The following is a 20,329-nucleotide window of genomic DNA, read 5'->3' on the forward strand; positions in this document are numbered from 1 at the left end:
GGGACAGAAGTGAAACTATAAAACCAGAGAGCTACAGACTCCATCATCCAGGCCGAGAGTTACAAACTAAGTACACCTTTGACACCTTGTTCCTGCTGGTGGTGAATGAACAGAAAGCTGTGCAGGAATGGAGGTGAAAGCAATAGCCCCTGTCATGGGTACTGGAGGAGGATCAGGCATTGATTAATTGGATGCCAATTGCCCATTAACAATACATGAAGTTCTGGAAGTCATGCCCAAATCATTGTAAAAGTATCTTTCAAAATATCAATGAATTTAGGAAATGGGCAGACCACTTGGCTCATCAAATATCCTTCTTCACTAAATAAGATTATGTCTGAACTTGTACATCAACTCCATTTCCCCTCTCTATTCACATCTCCCTCGATTTCCTTGGCATTAACAAAAAAAAAATCAGTAAAGGTCTCGAATAGATGTAGCAACCGAGCAGTCACAAACTACTAGAATAGAAAATTTCACAGATTTGCAATCTGAGTGAAGAAATTTTTCCTCAGATCATTCCAAATGGTTAACTTTTTATTTTATCCAGAAGAAAAGACAAAGGATTTGTAGAACGGTGAGAGGGGCTTGGTTGGAGCATTAAAATGGCCATAAGCACGTTGGCCAGAACAATTTGCTTCTCTGCTGTTTATTACCCACAATATTTTGTATTCAATCCTTCTTACCGAAACACAGTAGATGCATAGACTGAGGTATCTCAAAATCTTTTGGCAATTTTAGTTAAGTTAGTTTCAAAAAGCTGCATAGAACTGGCTTTAGTTTCAAACCCCAAATGCCAATAGCACTTGCCCAAGTTAAGATTGTCTTGAAACTTGGAATCCTTTTGTTGGTCATTAGTAACTTAATAATCTGTTCGAGTTACCAAGAAACAATTAGAATGAATCATGGATTTCAAACAGAAATCAAACATAACGTAGTTGTAACACAAATAAAATTCTGAAGATACTCAGGTCAAGCAGTATCTGTGGAGAGAGAAACAATGCTAATGTTTCATGTCAATGACCTTACGGGTCATTGACCTGATACGTTACTTTCTTTCTCCACAAGTGCTGCACGACATGGTGAGTATCACCAGTACTTTGTGTTTTTATTTCAGATTTCCAGTTATCTGCAAGTTTTAAAAATGTTTGTTTTTACCTGTCATAGCTCCCTTGTTCTCAATATGTTCATCAAAGCATTTTTCTGCAGTTTCCCAGTTCTCATTTAAGTTTTCTAATTTCATGGTCTCTTCCCTTTCAGCTGCCTGTAGCATGGTTTCTGGACTCAGCTGCTCACCACTCTGTCTTTCTGGGGTTCCATACTTACTGTCCATACTCCTCCCAGTGACTTCCTGAGGCGGAGTTTCTGTAAAGCTATCATTATATTTGCTTCTCTGTTGCAGCACCTCTTGTTTGCCTTCATTTTTGTAGTCCTCTCCAACACCTTCTTTGAACATGCCACTGAATCCGTATACTTTTTCTTGAGATGAGTGCATGAGTTCGGATGGAAGTGGACTCCTACTTGAGATATCTTGGGAAGAAAGAATGGATTTTGCTGCTGACAAGTGGGTGACATGTAAACTGTCCTCAGTAGAGGAAGACTTTCCAAGGTGTAGGTCACCAGCACAGGTTGTGGAGACTGTAGCAGTCTGATTGGCCATCGTCTTTACCAGAGATTGTGACAAGGGTCTTATCATTCCATTGCCATTTTGCACCTACAAATGCAAAGAGTTTAAAAGAATTTTTATACTAATTATTGAAATTTAAAACAATATCACCATATAGTGTTTCTGCAAAACAAAAACATCTGGTTTTATCTAATCAAGACTAAGCAAATATTAAAGCATAATAACATATAGCATACAAATACTACTGCTTATTATAGTGTAGGGAAATATGACAGGTAATATAGCCACTGCAAGATAAACAATAATGACATAAAATTAGCAGATAGTTTGCTTTAGTGATGTTGAATGAAGGAAAAATATTGGTCAGGAGTATAGTGGAGTACTCCCCCCCCCCCCCCCCAACTCTTCTTAGAGCATTGCCTTGTCATCTTTAAATACCCATTCAAAAGGGCAAGTGCTGCACTCTCCAAGTAATGCACCTGCGAAGTGCCTGCCCTAATCATGTATAGAAATCATCTGGAGTGAGACTTGAAATCATGAGCTTCTGACATGAAACTGTTATCATAGGGTGAAGATTGGTATCGATTGCTGCTGTTATTGTTCCATACATGCAAAACCATCAGGAATATCTACTTTCCACTCAGCATGGCATTTCAGAATGTGCAGATGTAGCCAGTTTAATATTACTATCCCAGAGGATAGTTGTGGATTTACACAAAGTAAGAATTGGGGTTCAATGAATCCAGCATTCCCACTTGTTCCTTAGTTTATGTAACATATTCTAACTACTACATATCCAGCATGAAGCAAGCAGCTAGAGAAAGAGCCTTTAAAAGGTAAGCACTTTAAAACTTATGACCTTTAGGAATAATCACACTAATCTCCAGGAAATTAACCAATCTTACAACACAAGTGTGTTTAACTCTGACCATTTGAATCATAGCAATGATATTTACTTGATTCTGACAGCAAGGTTAGAACATTTATTTTATCTTTCAATATAGCCTCAATGCAGCATATTCCCCTTTGTTATGAAGTCCCGGCTTATTTAGAATTTTCACCTAAGTGTGTAGAGATATTTTGAAGTACATATTTCTTATTACATGTTTAAATAATGATGTCAAATGCAAAATATTTAAAGGATTTTTTTTTTTAAATGGTGCTATAATACCACTATAATGCTGCAGAGAGTTTCATGCAAATTCTCCATTGTGATCAATGAACACTAACTATTACTGCAAAGATCCAGTTAAAAAGACTAAACCAAGGTATGTTGAAAATGTTATGCCATTTTATAGTTTCTGTTTTCTTTACTCCACCTTATTGTATTCAAAAGATTTTTCCTCAATTTTTGCAAATAGCCCCATATCCCGCAATAATATTTAGCTTCTGGATGGCTATGCATCACACTGCTGATTAAAAAAACAATACATTAAAAATCAGGATTTTTTACTTTTCTTTATTGTCAGATCACAATTACTAGGTTCAAGAGAAACATTTGCGAGTCACCTACCCCATTATAAAAATACAGTGTCGCTTTCGACCACATCTGTATTTCACATTCTCAGCACAAAGACATCACCACCAAATAAACTGCATCCGTGCTTCAGAAATTAATAGCTCCTCAGTTGCCTTTCCCAAAGAATGGAATCGAATTTATCCTCCTCCTAAATTACATCTCTGACCTTCTGCATGGAAAGTGGCCCATGAGTCAAGAACACTAGATGTCACTGTAATTAGTAAACACGTACCTCTTCAACTTCACCTAGTGTAATTGGTTGAGTCTGATATCGGGCACTTGACCGTCTCTGTCTAGTATCACTTCTGTTCCTTGGTGCTTTTACTTTGGTCACAGGCTGCGAAAGGCGATTGAACAGGGCCATCTTTTCTGCCAGACTCAGTGTGGAGATGTCTGGCTCTTCATGCTGACCTTGTTCTGTCAATTCTTTGGCTTCATTCCCCTTCTGTTCTCCCGCAGTATTCTGTGCTGATGCTTGTAGTCTAGGAAATATATTGGTTTGATATTTAGGTCATCGTTTTTCTGTACACTTACATAGTCCCTGTCCCAAAAATGTCTCTAAAATTAGAACTTTACGATTCATCACTGTTATTTTAAAAAGGTCTTGTTTTAAAAACATATCATTAAGGACAAAGTATTCTTGACAAGTTTTCCAAAATTTGTAAATACTAGATAATGGCCTGAATAATCCAAATCATTAAAAAGTCATAGGCAAAAAAGAAAACAAGCTAAAATTGATATAGGTTTTACAAATCGCCTTAATGCTAATTAAAGCGCATTGTAACATACCAGCTCTATCCAATTTTATACACTTGGCAATCAAATGCATAATTAATGTATACAGTCCAAAGTTGCACAAGTTAAGCTTCCAATGTCAGCATAAAAACCCAGAGTATAAAAGATTAATCTAAAATAGATCTTTAAAAAAAAACACCATTATTTAATAATTGAGTAAAATCAAAGTTTAATTACAATCTTGTATATGTAGAGTACTGTGATTCTTACTTAAAAATGTTCAACCCATTTAAAGAGAACGGACCTATATATATCCTGCAAATGTCTACATTAGGGAATGCTGGGGAAGCAGGCTTTGCCTTGGAATCATGGGGAATCCGGGATCAGAACGTGCAACTCTTGGAGGGAAAGATAGAAACCAGCGAGCTAGGCTTAGGTTGATGCACTTACTAGCAAATAGCACGGTATTAGTTGTAGGGGCATCATCTTCTTAAGTAGGCACTTAAAAACTTACCATGAATACACAATTACATAATTAGAAAACAAATATTCATCCAAACACACATTTCATTTGTACCATCAATTCCAATATCGGGTAACTCACTAATGGGTAGTAAGGGCTCAACCTTGTACATAACCATTGTACAGTTCACTGAAAATAGAAGATGCATGGCAAACATCAGTTTGTGCTATTTGCCCATGCATCTTCTGGTTTTTGATGAAAGGGCTGTGCACAGGATCTCATCCACTGGTGAATACGAGCAGAGGAACAGTAAGCATAACAGCTTATCACTCACGGAGCCAGCCTAGATCAAACCATCCTGTGGGACATGCTCTGTGGGTGGCATGCCAAGCCCTTCTGTTTTATGGAGAATGATAAATACTGAATAAAAATCTCTTTCCCAATACTAACAATTTACTTCAGGGTGCCAAACTGTAAAGCCAGTTAATCTTTATTTCCTACAGATGTGCAATTAGTGATCATATTTGATATGCTACACTTTAAGGTCTAACAAACTTATCAGTATTTTTAGGAAGGACTCCCTTCTCCTACATTAAGAAATCAAAAGTACTTTTTGCAAGTTGGCCTTCATATCCAGAAACTGGCAGCACAAGAAGATAGAACTTACATTATAGAAATATGAAGGCCGGGTTAGACCATGCCTGGAGATCTGAGAGCAGTCCTGGGCTCAACACTCAGGAAGGATACACTGGCCATGGAGTGGGTGCAGTATGGGTGTACCAGAATAGTACATGATAACAATTACAAACTAGAGTAGTTTTCCTGAAAATTAGAAGATTAACAGGGAGATTCTATTGGAGTTTTCAAGATGGTAAGCAAAAAGTGATGGAATAAAGTATTTTCAATAGTTGGGGAATTTAGGGCTCCAGGGCACAGCCTAAAGACGGAGCCAGAACTTTGAGTGAAGATAAGAAGCACTTCTATATGCAAAGGATGGTTAAAATTATAACTTTCCTCCACAGATGACAATGGATGCAGGTTCAATCAGGGATTGATAGATGTCTATTAACTAAATGTAGCAAGAGAGATGGATAAAAGAAATGGATGAAGTCACAGATCATCACAGCCTCACTGAATGGTGGAATTGACTCTAGAGCAAAATGGCTATTCAGCTCTTTAAATTGCTATGTTCCCATGTTGTTTGTGGTTCAGGAGCTTACTACAGACATTGAGTAGGGGAAGATTCTGAAGTTCCTGCATCAGTGTGTTAAGCAGGCTAATAATAGAGAAATGCAGTCTGGGAACCCTCTATGTGTTCACAGCCATTGACATCTTGCCAATTAACATAATTCCTCATACAATTTAACTGTAAAATAAACTATCAGAATCTGCAGTAGAAGATCAGAACACTACCTTTTAAACTATTAAAAATTATCAGTAATTAAAATTTAAGGCCAGGCACTCCTCTTTAGAATAGAAGAATGTTAGCCATTCCTCTCTGACTCCTGCAATAAGAGCATCGTTATCAAGGCCTGAGAATAACACGCAATGTAGACGGAATCTCAAAGATTGTAGCTACGAAGAGAAATTGCATGTAGACTGCCAAACATTAAAATTTTAAGAATATGTCAGAGCCGTATCTAACTTTCCCCTCTAAAGATGTTACTGAATGACATACATGCATGACATTTTTCTTTAATAAGAGCTGCAGCAATTTGGTAATCATTAATTAGTTATGCTCAAGTAAATTTTATAACAGCATCTTAATTAATTGAGCAAAACAAATCATGCATATTTCAAGCAAAACTCAAGACAGAAGACACGTCTGTACATTCTATGGATAGCAGAAGCAAAGTGGTTCTGTTTAAATTCATTAACTGTTCATTAACCTACAAATTTATAATTCATTTAAGAGTTCAGAACCAATTTAATTGCAAGTTTAAAAGTATATTTTGAATTGGTCACAAAATACACTGATAACAGGTTTGATAACCCTATTACCAGACCAAAATTTTGTTTAATCTATTCAGTATTTGAAGTTCAAATAACTCGGTGATAAAATGCAATTTATTTTTCAGACCAATCATACATTATAATAGACTGATACGCATGTAATTATATATTGATAAATGGTGCTGTTGTTTACTTGGCCAAAAATTTGTTATTAGTTTACTTCATAATTTACATTTAATGTATTACATCCAACCTAGAATACTAATTTCCTTCCTTATCAAAACAGGTTAAAATTACTGAATTCAAGTCCCCCTGAATGAATCACTATTAAAGATATCCCAGGAAACTTTTGCATTGTGGTCCTGCCTCAATATTCACAAATTGCTTTGGTCCTATTATTTAATCAGTTCTAGAAGCATTTAAAAAGCTGTTCATCGATGGGATACAATACTCCACTCCACCTGGGCTAGTAGATGAACTATAATCCAGTTCAGTAAAATGAGTAAGTACCTGGCCAGCTGGGAGGAGTGGGGTGGGGGAGAAAAAAAATGTAATTTGAGGGCAGCAGAGGGTATTCAGCATCCTCATGTGCTCACATGTAGTTTCCAACAGAGGGTGCCAGATAGCAATCAGGATCTTATTTGATCAACCTCCTAACTTCATTCTTGTGCTCTGATGCTATTTTTCTCCTTTCCTCACCCCTGGTTTTGCTCCTCTCGCCTCCAGCTCAGGGTACTGACCCAAAAAGTACAGGACCCAACTGCTGCCTTAGCTACAAGAACCTAATGCAACAGTCCAGGAGCTGCAACAGCTCTTTCTTGACCCAAGTCTGTACTGTGTCATGCCTTTATTTGCTAGTCTAATAAGGGAGGAAATAATTTTGGTTGATATCTAAATTTAAGTGATGCACATTGCATGTTTTTCTTGCAGAATGCTGGTGGTTACCAACTTATTAAATTGGGAATGAATTCTATCAATTGTAAACCTAATCAGATGAACTTCCAGAGTCAATATTATTATCACAATTTTGTATGTAGATGAACAGCTTTGCATATTGGTCTTCTATGAGCTAACAGGACACTGACTTATGCCAATGGTTCTCATCATTTCAGTGAGTTTGGTTCTCAGTCAGGTCATGCAGTTGGCAGTTAAGACAGCTCCTCTAACAGGAGAAGAAAACAGTAACTGATGAGTCCGAAATTCAGCTCAGGAGTAGCTCAGCAGCAACCTGGAATGGAGCTGAGTAAAGCTTAGGGACAAACAAACAATATTGAGAACCACGTCATTGAGGGGAGAGGGAAAAAAAAAATCACAAGGCCTTCATGCTGAGACTTAGAGTTGTCAACCGACTACATGACATACATCCATATTACATCCAGGATATACAAGTCCCTAAATTGGTAGGGATTATCTACATGCACACATCTAAAATGTTGCAGAACTTAAGTATTTTTTAAATTAAAGACTTCTTACTTGGTTGAAACAAATTTGATAAGAATTTTGTAAAGCTGTTTATATCACACAAAGTAACAAACAAAGAAATATTGTTAGGATGAAAAGGTACAGATGCACGTTGGCAAGAATACAAGATAATGCTTTTAGAACAAGATGATCAGCAGTATTTTAACTGGAATTGCCATCCACTTAACTGGGCATGCAAATTGCAAAGTACCTGATTGGCTGTGAATTGGAGTTTACTACAGTGGGGCTAGTGGTTCTCGCCATGACTGTGTGGACAGTCACCGTAGGAGAGACAGGGGTGGGTTTGCTAGAGATAGGGAAAAAATAAACAGCAATGCATGTAGGACAGAAAAGAATTCAGCAAAGAAGCAAATTTTACAAGGTTTATAATGCATATAAAGACAAACCACAGCAGAGAAAGATTACCCACCTCACTTGCAACAGACCTCACTCATCTTGAGCTGGGTTCTCCAAATAACATGACAATTATCCCCAGAAAACACAATAATTCCTTAAAATAACATACACAGAATGCAGGTCACACTGAGCAGGTCAGGCAGCATCTGTGGAGGGAAATGGGTTGAGACGTTTTGGGTTGAGACCCTTCATCAGGACTGGAAAGGGAGAGGGCAGAAGCCAGAATAAGGTGGAGGGGAGAGGGAGAAGTGTACATGCAGGCAGATGATAGAGGAGCCCAGGTGAGAAGGGGGAAAGTAGGAGGGTGGAGTGGGGGAGAGGTGAGATGTAAGCAGCTGAGAGGTGATAGGTAGAACAGGCAAAGGACTGAAGAAGGAACCCAGCAGGAGAGGGCAGTGGACCATCGAATAAAGGGAAGGTGGTGGGGAATAGATAGGCAGGTCATGAGGGTGGGGGAAGAGGAAAGAGAAGGGGGGAGGGGGCCAGAGGAATGAGGGAAGAGAAAGGAGAAAGAAAGGGAAAGGAGAAAAAATAAGGGGAAGGAGAAGAGGGGAGGGGTTACTGGAAGTTAGAGAAATCGATGTTGAGGCCGTCAGGTTGGAGAAATATGAGGTGTTGTTCCCTAGACAGTCCTTCCAGGTGAGGCAGCACTTCTCCTGTGAATCCGAGGGTCTCATTTATTGCTTCGGGTGCTCCTGGTGCGGCCTCCTCTACATCAGTGAGGCCCGACGCAGAATGGGTGACCGCTTCATCAAGCGCCTTCGCTCCATCCGCCACAAAAGGATCTCCCGGTGGCCACCCACTTCAATTCTACGTCCCACTCCCATACCGACATGTCTATCCATGGCCACCTCTACTGCCACGTTGAGGTCAGACATTAGGTTGGAGGAACACCTCATATTTCGCCTTGGTAGTCTCCAACCTGACGTCCTCAACATCGATTTCTCTAACTTCCGATAACTCCTCCGCTCTTCTCTGGGCCCTTCTTTTTCTCCTTTGTCTTCCCTCATTCCTGTGGCCCCCTCCCCCTTCTCTTTCCCCTTTCCCCACCCTCATGACCTGCCTATCTATTCCCCCACCTCTTTCCCTTTATTCCATGGTCCACAGCCCTCTCCTACCGGATTCCTTCTTCTTCAGCCCTTTGCCTCTTCTACCTATCACCTCTCAGCTTCTTACTTCTAACCCCCCATCACCCTCCTACCTTCCCCCTCTCACCTGGACTCACCCTTCACCTGGACTCAGCTATCCCCTGCCTGCATGTGCTCCTCCCCCCTCCCCCAACCTTCTTATTCTGGCTTCTGCCCTCTTCCTTTCCAGTCCTGAAAGAAGGGTCTCGACCCAAAACGTTGACTGTTTATTTCCCTCCGTAGATGCTGCCTGACCTGCTGAGTTCCTCCAGCATTCTGTGTGCGTTGCTCCTGATTCCAGCATCTGCAGAATCTCTTGTGTCTCTGTAAATCCTTGAAGTCATAGAATTGGTACAGCACAGGAGACCACATTTGATCCATTGAACCCATGACAGTTCCCTACAGAAGAAAGCCCCATTTTCCCGCTCTTTCCCCACCTTATTCACTCTCAAATGCCTACCAATTTCTTTTTGAGAGCATTGATAGATTCAGTTTCTATCACCTTTATAGACTGTGAATTCAAAACCCTAACAATCGTAATTAAAAACAACTTTTTACCTGAAGTATTAAATCAATGTCCTGGTTCTTGAGCCATCCATTAATGGGAACTGTATCCTTCTATTTACTCCATCCAAACAATTATGATCTTATAATCGTTTATCAAATCTCCTCTCCAAGCAGAACAACCCCAGTTTCTTCAGTCTAGCCTCACGCGTGAAATCTCTCATCCCTGGAACCAATCTAATAAGTCATTTCTGAACCCTCTCCAGGACTTTGAGCTTCCTGAAGTATAACGACCGGAATTGGATGTAATAAACCAGTTATGGCCTACCCAGTGTTTTGTGGAGGCTCAACAAATGTGCTTACTTTTACCTTATGCTTCTATTTATAAATCTCAGGATCCCAAACACTTATTAATCACCTCCTCAATAGGCCCTTCTGCTATCGAGAATTTAAGTGCAGAGTATATTGATGATTATACAGTTGGTGCTTCCAGCACTTGTATAGAACTTAACAATTTAATTACTTTTGCTACCAATTTCCACCCTGCTCTCAATTTCACATGGCCCACGGCTGACACTTCTCTTCCTTGCCTTTGCTATCTCAATCTCAGGGGATATGTTAGTGACCAATACATTACAGGTCAACAATTATTTTGACTACACCTCTCCCACCCTGCTTTTGTAAGGACCACATTCCATTCTCCCAGTTTCCCCAGCTCTGTTGTATCAGTGACAGTCTCTCAGTCCTTCTGAGGTGTCTTCCTTTCTCCTTAATCATGGCTTCTTCTCTACCATAGATGAAATGGCTCTCAAACATGTCCACTTTACTTCCCGTACTCCTGCCCTTACTCTGAAGCATCTATTCGCCTGTCACTTTAATTCCCCACTCCGTTCCCAAGCTGATCTCTGTCTTTGGCCTTCTGCAATTCCACCATAGCTGAAGAAACAGCAGCTCATCTACCATCTAGGCAGCCCTCAGGACCCTCGACTGAGCTGAACAATCTCAGATAATTAGCCTTTCCCATTTGTTTTACAATTAGCCAATTTTAATGCAAGGTCACTGACCTATAATATTAATTTAGTACTTTCCCCCCACTGATCTACCTGATCAGCAGAGTATTTCCACCACCTTCTGCTTTTATTTCATATTAAATATTTTAGTTTCTCTTTAGGATGTCACCAACTGGTTTGTTCTGCATCTCACAGCATCTATGTGTTTTTTTTAAACTCCCCTCACTCACATTACACTTTTCATATTTCTCCTTACATATCAGTTGTGATAATAAGCATTCATTTCTGTCTCCCAGATAGCAACCAAAAGCAATTGTGTCACCTGTAAAACCTTGCTCTCCATCCTGGCAAAGACACCCCCTTTGTTCTCTACACCCCTCTCCACAACACACTCTTTTGTTCACTTGTCTAGTGGTAATGAGGTGTCATTGAACTGAGACACCAACTTTTGTTTCTCTCTCCACAGAATGTGGCCGATCTGCAAAGTACTTGCAGCATTTCCAGTTCTTATTTCAAGCTAAACTTCAGCTATGATTTCTCGTTAGAATGTCCCTTCGAATGGGGGTGGGGGGGAGGGGCGGGGGGGGATGTTATTGTCATGATGAATTAAAGATTGATGCCCTCTTCAATGGAGTTGGGAAGATTCAGGAGAATCTGAACAAGTTGAAGATTTTGAAAGATATAATAATGTAAATAGCGACAGATTTTTTCTGCTGGGTCATGAGCTGATCAATCATTACATGAACGTCAGAATCAGATTTATTATCATTGACATATGTTGTGAAATTTGTAGTTTTGCAGTAGCAGTACAGTGCAAGACATAAAAAATTACAATAAGTTACCAAAAAATAAATGAAACAGTGCAAAAGAGGAATAATGAGGTAGAGTTCATGGACCATTCAGAAATCTGATAGCGGAGGGGAGGAAGCTGTTCCTGAAACGTTGAGTGTGAGTCCGGGTTAGTCTACTCAGCATCCAAGTAGCAACTAATCACAATGTTTCTAAAATCAGTCAAATGAAGCCTTTAGAATGGTGGAAATATCCATGAGACCTTCAAAATAGCAAGAAATCCACGTTCACATACTGGGATGGGGGAATGGAATGATAACGTTATTTCTTGTAAAGACAGCAAGTGATAAAAGTTGGAAAGAAAAGATACTTTCATTTTGTTTTTGTTCTAAACATGAATATTGTTCATGTCCAGATGAAAGGTCTCAAGCTGAAGCGTCAACTGTCCATTTCCACCTACAGAAGCTGCTTGACTTACTGAGTTCCTCCAGCAGTTTGTGTGTTGCTCCAGATTCCAGCATCTGCAGTCTCTTATGTCTCCTGTGTCTCCATGAATATTGCCTACTTCACTTGACATCCTAATTAATCTTCCCACTGATCTACTGAAGCCAATGTGTTCTTTCATTTCTGATGGTTAAATATCAATAGACACAAGGACAGCTTTATTTTTTTGAAATTTATACTAGTTAATTTTATACTGCTTCACTGTATTCCTTGATAGATGACAAAATAATTAAATTAGGAATTTAGTCAAATTGTGTGTACAAGTATAAAACAAAATAAATTTTAAAATGTGGGTCTATTTTATCCTCTGCTAACCTAGTTGAAACCAAAGTCAACTGTTTCTCTTTCTGCCTGACCTGCTGAGTTTTTCTTTCAGAGGTCATGGTTCTCATTGATACTAATGACATTGGATTAAAAAAAAAGGGATGAGGTCCCGCAATATATATTTAGGGATCTAGATAGCAGATTAAAAAGCAGAACCTAAGCTTGAAACCTCTGGATTACTTCCAGTGTCACATGTAAGCGAGTACAGGAATTGGAGAAGGCAGCATTAGATAAATGTGTGGCTCAAGAGGTGTTAAGTTATTCCATACAGAAGGTGGTGAGCATATGGAATGAGCTCTCAGAGAAAGTGGTGGAAGCAGGTACAATCATAATGTTTAAAAGACATATGTACAGGTGCACATATAGGAACGGTTTCAAGGGATACAGGCCAAATGCAGGAAAATGGGGCCAGCTTAGTTGGCATGGACAAGTTGGGCCCGTTTCCATGCTACATAACTCTATGAGGGATGGCTTTAGAGTTCTGCATCACTGGGGCCATTTCTGCAAGAAGTGTAGCCTATACAAACCGAACAGGTTGCACCTGAACCAAACAAAAAGTCCAACATCCTTTTGAGGAGGTTTGCAAGTGCTGTTGGGGCAAGTTTAAACTAATTTGGCAGGAGCACGGGACACAAAATTGATGTCCAGTTGGTAGGGGGTGGAAGATATGGTCAACTGTAGAAGGAAAACTCAGTGAGTCCAGTGGGCAGAGCTTACATAGACATGATAAGGTATGTTACTCTGTATTCTGTTATTGTTTTTACCCTGTACTCTCTCAATGCACTGTGTAATGAATTGATCTGTACGAACGATATGCAAGACAAGTTTTTCACTGTACCTTGGTACAAGTGACAATAATAAACCAATATGTGGGAGGAATGAAAGGCTAAATTGCATTTATTTTAATACAAGGAGTCTGACTAGTAGTGTTAATTAGGACGTGGGAATAAGACATTGATATAATCACTGATTCCTGGCTGAAAGGAGGACAGGACAGGCAAGTCAACATTCCAAGGTATACAAAATGAGAGGGCATAGAGTTAGGAGGTTTAGAGGGGATCAGAGGAACAATGTTTTTCACCTACAGAGGTGGTAGAGACCTACAATAACATTTAAATGGTATTTTTCACTTGGGATTAGTGTAGATGGGTACATGGTGGTCAGCATGGACCTGGTGGGCTGAAGTGCCTTTTCCTGCACTGCATGACTCTACAAGTTTATGACTAACTCTTGTCTGGGAGATAACAGAGCCGTGAGATGGACTTGGTCAGAGAAGTATCAATCCATTGTTCCTTAGTCTGTGAGCAACAAAATCCTTGCACTTCAATCATCTCAAATCTGAATAATGAAAAAGTGTTAAACAGCAGCTTACAATAAGGGACCTTATTCTACAGACTTAAACTCTAAAATATTTGATTGTACTACTCCATTCCCTTGTTCAAATTTGCCGTGGAAAGGCAACTGATCGCAGAAAACAAATGGCTAAATTTGTATTTTATTTTCAAATCTTCCACACACATCACGAACCTAACTCGAGACACTGGCTGTGAATATATTTTGAATATACTTTGTATAAAGTAAATATACTTTGAAAGTTCTCATATCTTTGGAGGAAGTCACACGTGGCCTGGATTGCTGATTAAATGTAAAGGCAGAATGCTACAAATGCTTGTTTTTTTTTCAATCCTTTTGATTTGCAATTAGCTGGCGTCCCTAATTATTATCATGCCAGACCAATTTTATTAGTAGTAAATTCTAACCACTGTATCAGAAGCAAATACAAGCTGTCCTTCATAAACTGTATTTCAACCTTTAATCATTTACTGAGGGAGTGAAAAAAGTACTTGCATATAGGAGGTAATCAAATAAAAAGTTTACATCAGGTTAAATGTACCTGGATGCAATGACTACTTCTTCAGGTGTGACAGGCTGCGTACGAGAACGATCTTGCATACGACGTAATCGTCGTTCCACTGCTGAATTCCTGGACCGAGGTTTGGGAGCCAGAGATGTTTCCATTGCCTTTGTTGCTTTTTCCATTTCCTATCACCAAAAGTTATAATTCACATCAAAAGGCTTTAAAATTCACCAAAGGGGTACTAAATTCAAGAATGTCATGAAGCAATGCAATAAGTTAATTTAAAAACAAATGACTAAGCTTTTGGAACTTTAAAAGGAGTTATGGAACACAAAAATACTTTACATTGCATTACAAGTTAGACAAAACCAGATGTTGTTGGAGTCTTAAATGAGATCAGAGAAGTTTCTTCACAGTATTATATATTACCAATAAAAACAAATTACATACACGGAAAAGTGACCTCTTTGCAGACACACTCATTTTTGCTCGTTCATCTAATTTCTCTTCATCTATTGCAAAAGAAAAAGGCAGATTGTCTTAGTGGGTGGAGTGAAAAATATGAACCTTAAAGTTGTCCAGTGTAGAGAGGAAGGAAAAGGAATAACTCAAAAATTCATTTCCTTAGTCAAACAATTAAAAGCACAACCAAAAGTAACAAAATGAAATTTAAAAAAATATTCAAATCATAACAATGGAACATATTATTATTTCTCAAAATTAAGTGTCATAGTTTTTTCCCATTAAATTACATATCAACAGAAATAATCTATTTCTAATTGAATCCAGTTATTTCTATACCTTAGTGTAATGCCTACATTACTATAAACCAAGGAAACAGAATTCTAGTGACTGGAGTGAAATGCTCTACTTTAATAGAAACTGGTTGAAAATGTTTGGCAACAAAGTTTTAAATCCTCAGAGGAAATGACTTACTATCATTTCTAGAATTACAGCAATTGGAAATTTGAGGTCCAAGTTATAAATAACCTGACAATTTTATTTTAGAAAGCAGCAATTGGAGATATACAATGCCTAACTTAAAAGCAGTGTTCAATATGCATGCTTCTTCAGATATTCCAATTACACATCCAAGTGAAAAGCAACTTTTTCTAGAGCTCGTTAATCCTCATTCACTGTGACATGCTCGAGATAAGAACAAGAAACAATACTTGCCTTCAGTAGCTTCCATTTGTGCAATAATCACTGGCCTACAAGAGAAAGGTTAACAAATTACTTTGATAAAATTGGAGTCAAACCTCTGCTTTAATCACCCTCAGGTATACCAATGCAGAGTAGCATGCCAGAAAATTCTAAAATGCAAGTCAACAGTTTGTGTTTCAATAACTTACAACATTAAGTACAAACTAGGATTTGATTTCTATTACACAGTTTGTGTTCAAGATATTTATAAATTACTCCTCTGCTGCGATAAGCAGAGCTAACTGGAGATCCACTGACAACTTGGTATCATCTCCAATTAATTAGTTATTAGTGTTACCGAAACGCATGACAGTTAGCAGTTTTGATCACTGATCGATAAAAAGGCTCAGAATTTTCCAGTCTAGAGGAGTAAATAGACATTTAATAATTGGTTGAATATTTTCAGTTTTGCACTTTAACCATGTTTGGAAAATGGACAAAAACTTAGTTTAGCTAAAAAAAATACAACTTTTGCACTAAAATAGATCAAGTAGTGTGCAGTTATACTTAATATTTCTGTGCAATACTCTTTATTATATATTTTGCATCAATTGAGCCGCAGTAGATTAATCTACGTCAAGGTCACAAACCGTATGCTTCTTTGTCATTTTATATACACAAACAAAAATTAACCTCATGGGATTGCACTGGAAGGTTGAATGGTCTCTGTAAAGACGCATGAACAGAAATTACTGGGAACTGGAGATAAAATTTTAAAATATTAATTAGAATTTATATGCACACATCAGCCTACCTAGCTGTCTCTTGTCGCTCTGTTGTAGTTATAGGCTGTGTTCTAAACCTCTCAGAGGTCTTCCTATTCTCACCAAAGGAAATGTAACGTCTTGGCCTACGATGGGCCTTCTCCATTTCGGCAGGGGCGGCCAAATCAAGGCCCGACGTCATTAAGTCAACATTAGCTGCACTTTAAGTATAGGAAAGAAAATGCACGGGAGACAAAGAGAGACAGAGCAAGCAAAAGAGAGCAACCAAGGGAAAAGAAAGAGAGAAAAAAGGAAAATTATAAAAGAGCCCCACAGTGATATTCCCTCAAGTGATAACATCACACTACATGCTTAAACCATGCATGGTAGTTAACAAACTTAGCAACTACACAGCATCACAACTTGCACAGGCCAGCAACAAGCAAAGTGCAATATTAACATTTTGGATGACTACTTTTCACAAAAAAATGACTGCAAGCTGAAGCTTAAGTGTGTCTTGCAAGTTCAATTTCTAAACTGGTATCAGTGCAAATGCACAAGTGTTGAGCAAAACAAAAATTCAGCATTCAAAGTACCACCTACAGGTCCTGGCTTCTGCTGGCTTTGGCCGTCTCCAGAAAGGCACTTCGAAGTTTGGCAACAGACACCCTCGTGTCAACAATACCAGCATCTCCATCGGCACTGATGTCCCGAAGTCCTTCACCGTTTGGAACTTCATTGTGCGGTTGATGTTTCTCAATGGACAGCTTCCTGGATTGGGCTTTTCTTCTTTCAATATCTGTATGAGAATTCACCACAGCCCTTTTCTGAATGTACAAGGATTTTTCACTTCTCTGATTAGCATCAATAGGTTTATTCCTGTCTATAGCAGATGGTGCCGGTAGACAAGATTCTGGCCCATCAGATTTTTCTGGTACAACGCTGATTGCTTTGTGAAAAGGAGACTTTTGAAAGCTTGACTTTTCATCATTTCTTCCCATATATGTGTGTGAATGTACCACTCTCGTGTCACAGACAGTGTCTTCAAGAACCTTTTCTTGCTTGCGAACTTGAGAAGGTAAAACTGCTTTACGGCTTTTCAACAAGTCCCTGGTGCCAACAGACTCATCCAGTTTTGCTTCAGAACTTTGAACAGATCTTCCAAGTTCCATGATATCTGCCTCGTCAGTTCTTGCTGCAAAGGTAATGCCGCCTGGTACAAGATTACCAACTTTGCTGGTTCTGTACTCTTTTGTCATTATGTTGGCACTGTCTACAGGATCAGTTGGCTCAACAAAAAGTGGCTGGTGGACTGCACTGGGCTTACTAACGGTAGTAACAGTTGGAGATTCCGACACGAGGGAGATATAATGAACAGGCATTTGCTGAGGTCTTCCTTGAGTGACGCCTTTGACTATTTCAGGGCTGCTCCGAATCCCTTCCTCTTTCAACATTCTTTCTCTAACTTTTACTCTTGAGAGAAAAGGAGGAAACCACTCATTTATAATAAAAAGAACAGTCCCTTTTATTTATTTCATCCTGCCCCAAAATAACACAAGAGTCTCCCGCACAGCTTAATGTAAATAGCAAAATGGTCAAATTGAACCATTTCCTTTAGGAAAGAAAAGGGAGCATATCAATTTATTTTATATATTTGTTGATTTAACAGGGAGGTACAGGAGCCACTATAAACAAAGATAATGTCAAAATCCCAGATTCCTACGCCCTGAGCAAACTCCAGTGAATGAATGAATAGCTGAAGGGCAACTTAATGAAGAGATGTTTGTCCACCCCTTCGGAAAAAGGATCATAGTCATAGTTGAATCAGTTTTCCATGTTCCCTCTATTTAAAAACAATCCTTTACTGCAAGCTGCTTGATTAGCCAAAAACACTTTTTAGTGTTAAAAACAATGGGCTTTCTGTCTTCTCCCATTCTGGGTGTGGACCAAGCCAGTTCAATATTTAAAAGGGATTTTGGGGGGGGGAAAAATGAACAATATGTGCATTTTTAGAATGTAGTTTTGTTGCACTGCCAATTTTATTGAGGTATATCAAGATATGCTGCAATCTGCTAAAAAAAGTCTCCTTCAACCACACCCATTCCAAAATAAATAATTGTAACCCCTGCGCACTTCATTTAGGCTTTCTGGTTTATAGTCTTGATCTTGCGCATTTTTGGTACTCATTTTATTCCCCCACTATCATTGTGCGTTTTATTGTGCTTTGACAAATAAAAAGATACTACAGAAAATATTTCATATTTACTCCCACAGCTTTACTAGATCAATGAAGCCATACCAATGTATATGGATTATGAATTGGGTTAGACATTACCTAATTCATAATGCAAAAATCCTCCAAGTTCAAAGAATTCAACAGTAATGCTAAATTACATCAATTGTTAACATTAGGTATTTCATTTTTGTAGGATGAACAAAACACAACTGAATTGCCTTTTGTTTTAGGCAGAGAGGTTGAAACAGGAGTGGCAGATTGTGGAAAGGAAGAGGGGTGAAATTGATTTAACCTACAAACCAGTGAGCTAGTCAGTTTACTGCACTATCATCATCGTCTATCATGCACAGCATGTGTCATTTGATACCTTTCAAGTAATAGCTCTTCAATAATACGCAACACATCTACCACTATAACACAACTTTCTTTCCATTTTTGCCCAAGTTTACAAAATTGAACTGCAGAATCTTTGAAATTTATTTTGGAAGACTGGGAAGAACAGATATAATTGTATCTAGATTCAAAAAAACATACTTGACAGAAAACAAAATGTTTAAACAAATAGAATCAAATGTAAAAGATTGACAAACAAAACTGAAGACTACTCTCCCGGGCAAAATTCACATATTAAATTTTGCTTGTATAAAAGCTCCTTCAAACTCTTTACATGACTGAGGCTATGTCTACCATTTCATAATTGGTAATCTGTAAATGTTCCACACATTTGCTCCTCTGATTCTATCTGTGAAAATGAATAGTTGATCCTAGTTACCTTGGCTACTCTAATCAACAGACCTTGAATTTTCTGCTTTCCAATGAAGTAATATTGTGCTCATATGAAAGTCAAGGTTTTTAACTCACACTGCATCACATCACTTTAAGCAATCCATAACATACATAAATAGGGGGCACTTATAGATGTGGAATACAGTTAATTAATGTTGGCACACTTCACAGTTGTGAGGTAGAACAGGCTCTCCACACTGGCTACTCTTTTCCACAAGCACTTTCATGTTAAACATGATGATCATGCAGCCATGGTGACTAAATATTTTAGCAAAAAATTTATGTTAATCATAAGAATTTAGATAATTAAAAAGATATTTAATTATCTCTCAAATCTTCTCAAAATTAAGAACAAAGTAATTATTTAAATATAACTCTGAATATCCTTTTTTGTTTCTCCAAATTTTGATCTATTTCAAAACATTTTGGAACCAAACTGGGCAGCTTACACTGTACAGGGACCACATTACTGCATTTCATTCATTTTTCTCCTTTCTTTGCATCACACACACCCCACCTGCTTTAAAGCCATTAGTACAGGGGAATTTAGTTCATTAATGGCAAGGCATTCAATTCAATGGCTCTGCACAAAGGTCAGGTGATCCACATGTGGCTCCATCTACAATTTTCCATGTCCCTTTACCCTGGCACAACACCGCCACACAATAACAAACTAACCATAGCACTGAAGGTGTACTGTTCAAAAAAGACATGATTCGACAGGGCAGTAGTTGCTCCCGATGGAAAACAAAATGGGAGACAGTGCTGATAATGTATCATTTAGGGAAACTGCCTAATGCCCCTTATAATTAATGTTTCCCCCAGAAGACAGAATGCTTCACTCCTATGTATTTTTAAAATGCCTTATTATTGGAATTACTGTTTCCAGTTCTACAAGTTAGATCTAGATGGTCCTCGAGGATCATCCAACATGAGCAATGCAAATAATTGTTTAACACAATTTAGGTGTAGTCATTAAGTGGTCAGCCAGCTCATTTCTATCCTTTCAAAATAGAACCATCATGGATTGACAGGGAAATCTTAGAGATGCACAACTCCATTTAGAAGTCAGACTGTTCATGTAATATGATGATTGCACAATGTTTTAG

At 38.5% G+C, this 20,329-nt stretch overlaps 1 protein-coding gene across 1 annotated transcript in view; it reads right to left on the reverse strand.

Annotated features, from left to right (window-relative positions):
* svila (supervillin a) overlaps nucleotides 1–20,329 on the reverse strand; it is a 219,088-nt gene that overhangs the window by 70,974 nt on the left and 127,785 nt on the right. Inside the window, 7 exon segments of the mRNA XM_052016555.1 lie at nucleotides 1,159–1,714; nucleotides 3,379–3,628; nucleotides 14,328–14,476; nucleotides 14,742–14,803; nucleotides 15,468–15,502; nucleotides 16,249–16,419; nucleotides 16,802–17,671. Coding sequence (XP_051872515.1) covers nucleotides 1,159–1,714; nucleotides 3,379–3,628; nucleotides 14,328–14,476; nucleotides 14,742–14,803; nucleotides 15,468–15,502; nucleotides 16,249–16,419; nucleotides 16,802–17,671 — 2,093 coding nt within the window.

Source organism: Pristis pectinata, chromosome 5 (genome assembly GCF_009764475.1).
Source record: "Pristis pectinata isolate sPriPec2 chromosome 5, sPriPec2.1.pri, whole genome shotgun sequence".
Taxonomy (NCBI): Eukaryota; Metazoa; Chordata; class Chondrichthyes; order Rhinopristiformes; family Pristidae; genus Pristis; species Pristis pectinata.